At 36.9% G+C, this 4678-nt stretch overlaps 1 protein-coding gene across 1 annotated transcript; it reads right to left on the reverse strand.

Annotated features, from left to right (window-relative positions):
- Positions 1–4: 4 nt before the first annotated feature.
- LOC111386665 (SWI/SNF complex subunit SWI3C-like) lies at positions 5–4672 on the reverse strand (the record flags this gene model as incomplete). Its single annotated transcript, XM_023011128.1, has 4 exons — positions 4529–4672; positions 3321–3899; positions 1841–2376; positions 5–130 (listed from the first exon to the last, which is right to left on the reverse strand). Coding segments are annotated over exons 1-4 (1260 nt in total), but the record flags the coding sequence as incomplete, so codon positions are not given.
- Positions 4673–4678: the final 6 nt, after the last annotated feature.

Here is a 4678-nt window from a genome sequence, read left to right on the forward strand (position 1 = left end):
GGTCGTTCCAGTCATCTCCATCCACATCTCCGTAGTCCTTTATGGAACTGACCTTCACAAAATCCAGGCTAGAGTGACCAGCAATAAATCTTCCCTCATGGAAGCAATCCAAACACAACATTGCATCAACCTGTCAGAGATACTGGTTAGAAACAAACGAGATGCAAAAGAAGTGATTCTATTAGTATTTTATCCTCCCAAAATATGCAATTTCACGTCTTACTGGAAGTCATCACCACTGACCGTCACATGAAAAATGTCGAATCAAGAAATCTAATGCTTTGCATTTCTCCACCAAACATTTAAATCCTTTTATAACATAACTAATAGACCTATTTCATTTTAGCTGAGTGATCGTTCACAAAGAGCTCAGGCAAAGTGATCTACAGATTCAAGTACTAGCTCATTAAACCTGAGGATGGGCTTAAATGAAGTAGTTTTTACATGTGCAATGCATCATTGATTAACATACAAATAATTGTTAGGCCTTGGGCATTATAGTATAGCCTGTGTCACTCATCCTAAGAAAACAACTTTATTGACTATAATGAGTGCATAATTAAGGGCGTAACTAAGTAAATAAATATACCAAATTGTTACTAACAATCAACCACGTCTGCATCTAATTTTCCACACATCTTGAGTAAGTATTCAAAATTTGACACAAGCATTATTGACTGTAAAACAAGACTACTTCATAAAAGCTCATGCAACAGAAACTCAACAAAATTAGAAGAGGCCATATAAATATCTGATAACATCTTTTTGTTCTGAAGTTCACAANTTCAGAAGCATACCAGAAAAATTTAGAATAGCATGCGGTTCAGTTCCGTTTCAACAAAGGCTGCGGGTATTCCTTAAAATATCCATTTATGAAAAACCAAATAAGGAAATTTGAGGCTGCTTCTAGCATTTTGAGCAATCAACTGAAATAACCTTAATAATTATGAAAACTGAGTCAAGCATTTTGAGGTAGCGCTTGTATTAATCTATGTCAATCATATAAGACCCAATAATCCTTTGATTCTTAAACTCTCAAATAGGTTATAAAATATATTTTTTGCTAGAACTAATAATGCCTATCATTCCCTAAAAAATTGGAAAATAATACATCAGGTACAAATTGGAGCTCAAGCTCAGCTTCAACGAGGACCCAAAAATTATTTGTATTCAGCAGCTCTTGAGCAATCTCATTTACCAATTGAACTGGAGTTCAATTTGTACGGTGCAAAGTTTTGCTTGATGCAGCCTTGAATTTATTATAGCCATAGTGTTAACACCATCAGCAACCCCATGCAAATTCTCATCTCTGATGCGAGGAGTTTAACAAGCTGTTCCATATGTTCACTATATAGAGTTTTTCAGCACCTTTTATGATCCCAATCCAAACACCTGCCCAATTCCAAGTAAAAGCTAACAGGGCATGACATAACACTTGAAGTCATACTTAAAATGAATGTGATTGGAAAACTACCTAACACGCCATTTTCAACTCACGCCTAAAATATTAATAATCTCCAACCAATTTGAGATGAAGAGAATAATGGGGAAACATTTTGAATAAATATGTAACCTTAGGGCTTCTGTCATCGATGCAACAGCTGGTGCTGGACATTCTCGTTCATGTATGGGTATATAAACAATAAGATACAGTGCTAAATAATGATCTACATATTCAAATTTGCGCAAATATCGTTGTTATAGAATGATGCACATAATAATTTTTTAAGAGATGAAGATGAGACATTCACAATAAAAAACAATAGCATCCAAGAAAAATAAGTGACACACAGAAAGGTTAAGAAACACTGTTGTTCAACCTTCAAAAGAATGCATTTACCTCTTTCTCCGACTGATAATGCACAGTGGGGATAGACCTGGAACAAAAATTGCATCGGTGCTCAGATAATTTCTCCCGGACGATGCTATCAAAGTCAGGGTCCTCATCTTGCTGACGAACAAGTTCAGTATAAACCTCCGTCGCCTTGAGCCTACATGTAGGCTTGTCAAACAGGATTAAGCTATCTATTGATTTCAAAGCAGCTGAAGGCACACAAAGTTCACCATTTGAATCTTCACATAAATATGTTCCATCTTTCTGTGGTTCATGATTAAGAGGAGTGGCACAATAGTTGATGATTCCCCAATGATTAAGAAACCGCACAATTCTAGTTAAATCATCAATATCGATTCCTGCTACTAGTCCCTCACAATCAGAAACTGAAAGGTACTTTTCTGGGCTCTCCATGTACTTCGCAACAATAAAATTTCGACACTCCATGTACTTTTCGGGTGTATGACCTACTGACTTCCCTGAGAAAAAATGTGGCACCACTTGTCTCTCCAATCTATGCACTGAATTTGGTGAAAACCAGTCTGCTCAAAACAAACAAAAACCAAATACAAACTAAATTAGGTAAACGCTCTCTCCCCCCACCCCCAAGGAAATTCAAGATTAATAATGATCCTACACACTGGATACAAAAGGAAACACACAAAAGATATTATAAGGATCAGAATCCCCCCCCCCCAACCCACCCAACCAAAAAAAGGCCAAAAGCAGTCAACCCATTTAAACAGAAAATTTTCCCTTCTTGATCATTAAAAAGTCAGATATATAATTTATTCTGTGCATATAAATCTTTGCGTGATTTATAAGTGATTAGAATAGCAATCTGCAACTGCACTCAAATAATACACGATAAACTTCCACAGAATAGGATGGAACATAATCCACCACTCAGTACAATATGAGATACCACAAGTCTCAGAGCATGCTTTGAGTGATTGGCTACAAAAGAGTGCTATCTACAACTATATTTAAATAATATGTGATCCATTAACTTCCACCGAAAAGGAATATAATCTACCATTCACTGTAAATGAGGTACAGAGAGGATAGGATTTCATATATTACCTCATTGTAATATTTGGTGTACCAAATAACAAAATGCATTTTTATTGACAAAGACAAGTGCTAGGAAATGCTGCATAGATGTTTATACCAAATACTTTTTTCAAGATTTCATATAGATTAAATATCATTTTAACATTGCAAAATCTGCATTGAACACTGAGTTGAGCAACTTTCTACAGCATATGCTAACGAAACAATTGTCTTGCAAGTCTCAATTAGCACACCTTTTTCACGTTATATTGTAACTTCCTACAATTAATAAAACAATAAACTAGCATATGTATTCACATAGCATCAACTCACTAATCTAACCATTTGACATTTTACAAAACCAACAACAGAAACATTGCATAAACTCCATATGCTGCATGCACATTTACATATATAGGGGAAAATGAGCAACCTGCATGGACTGGCACAACATGGACCCGACCTGCGCTTCCAAACCTTTTAGTAACACCGCAGCCAGAAACTATTTTAGGTGGCACTATCACATACGATCCTCTTCCACTGCCACTTGCAGTCTCCTCTGCAACAGCTCCTAATAAAGCTGGACTATCATGGGGCACAGCAGAGAGCGCCTGCAGCTGGCCATATGAAATGTTTTCCAATGAAGCTACCACTCCCTGCCCCTGGCTTCTGCCTGCTCCATTATGTGTTGCCCTCTCAGCTTCAACAATCCTCAAAACCAATGGGTGAGGCCTACTAACCACCCTCTTAATCGCAACGGGAAATTCACAAATTTTCACACCACCATCAACCAATTTTTCACTCTCTCTTTCTCGAGGTATAAGGGCCATACGATCTGCATTCTGGTGGGGAGGATTGTCATCAGTTTCTGGGTGCTTTTGAGGTGGGTCCATGTCAGGGTCATCATCATCTTCATTGTCCTCAAACATGTCATCATTCTCGGGTTCTTTGAGCTTGGATTTAAGTGTCGCTGGAGGGTCCCTTTTCCGCTTCCTCCACCTAGTCTTTGTCTCTTAACCATAAAAAGTTACAAAACCGCAACCATTTTCAATTTAATTTCAGAAATAGCACCAGAAACAAAAAAAAAAAAAAAAAAAAAAAAAGGAAAATTGAAAATCAAACACTCTGAGTAAATTCACGAATGGATCTCTCAAAATATATATTTTTTTTTCGTTACAAAAAAAAAAGAAAAAGAAAAAAGGTAAATTGTAAATCAAACACTCTGAGTTAAATTTCACGAATGGATCTCTCAATATATATGTTATTTTCGTTAAAACCAGTAACATTAAATATACTGTACCAAAATACCAAACCTTTTCGCCAAAATCAACAAGCGTGCCTGCAACTTTTACATAAAAAACACAGAAATCACCCAGTTTTGGCTTCATTTCCCAACAGGGCCCGTGTGCATGAAATTTATACCGAAAAAAATTGAAGAGGATCATAGTTCAAATTCACAAAAATGAGTCATCGGTTAAAACAAACACCACAATCAATCAGGGTTGAGCTTAGCTTTATAAATGGGCAAGTAAATCAAACAATAAAAAGGCTAAATGTTTATCAATCACAGCTTAATTGTGCAGAAGGGTATGTGTGCGCGACTACAGGGAAGAGTGAAATTAGGGGTTTAAGGAGTGTTACCTGAAGAAGAAGCTGGCATGCTGATTAAAATTGGGAGAGATTTTTGGAAGGCTTGGGGTTTAAGGAAGGAGAAATTTGTGGGGTCTCAATGAAATTGGCTAGTCCACTCAAGCTCCGTTGTATGTGCTAGGGAGGGAGAGAGAGAGAGAG

Source organism: Olea europaea, unplaced genomic scaffold, assembly GCF_002742605.1.
Source record: "Olea europaea var. sylvestris unplaced genomic scaffold, O_europaea_v1 scaffold3646, whole genome shotgun sequence".
Classification (NCBI taxonomy): domain Eukaryota; kingdom Viridiplantae; phylum Streptophyta; class Magnoliopsida; order Lamiales; family Oleaceae; genus Olea; species Olea europaea.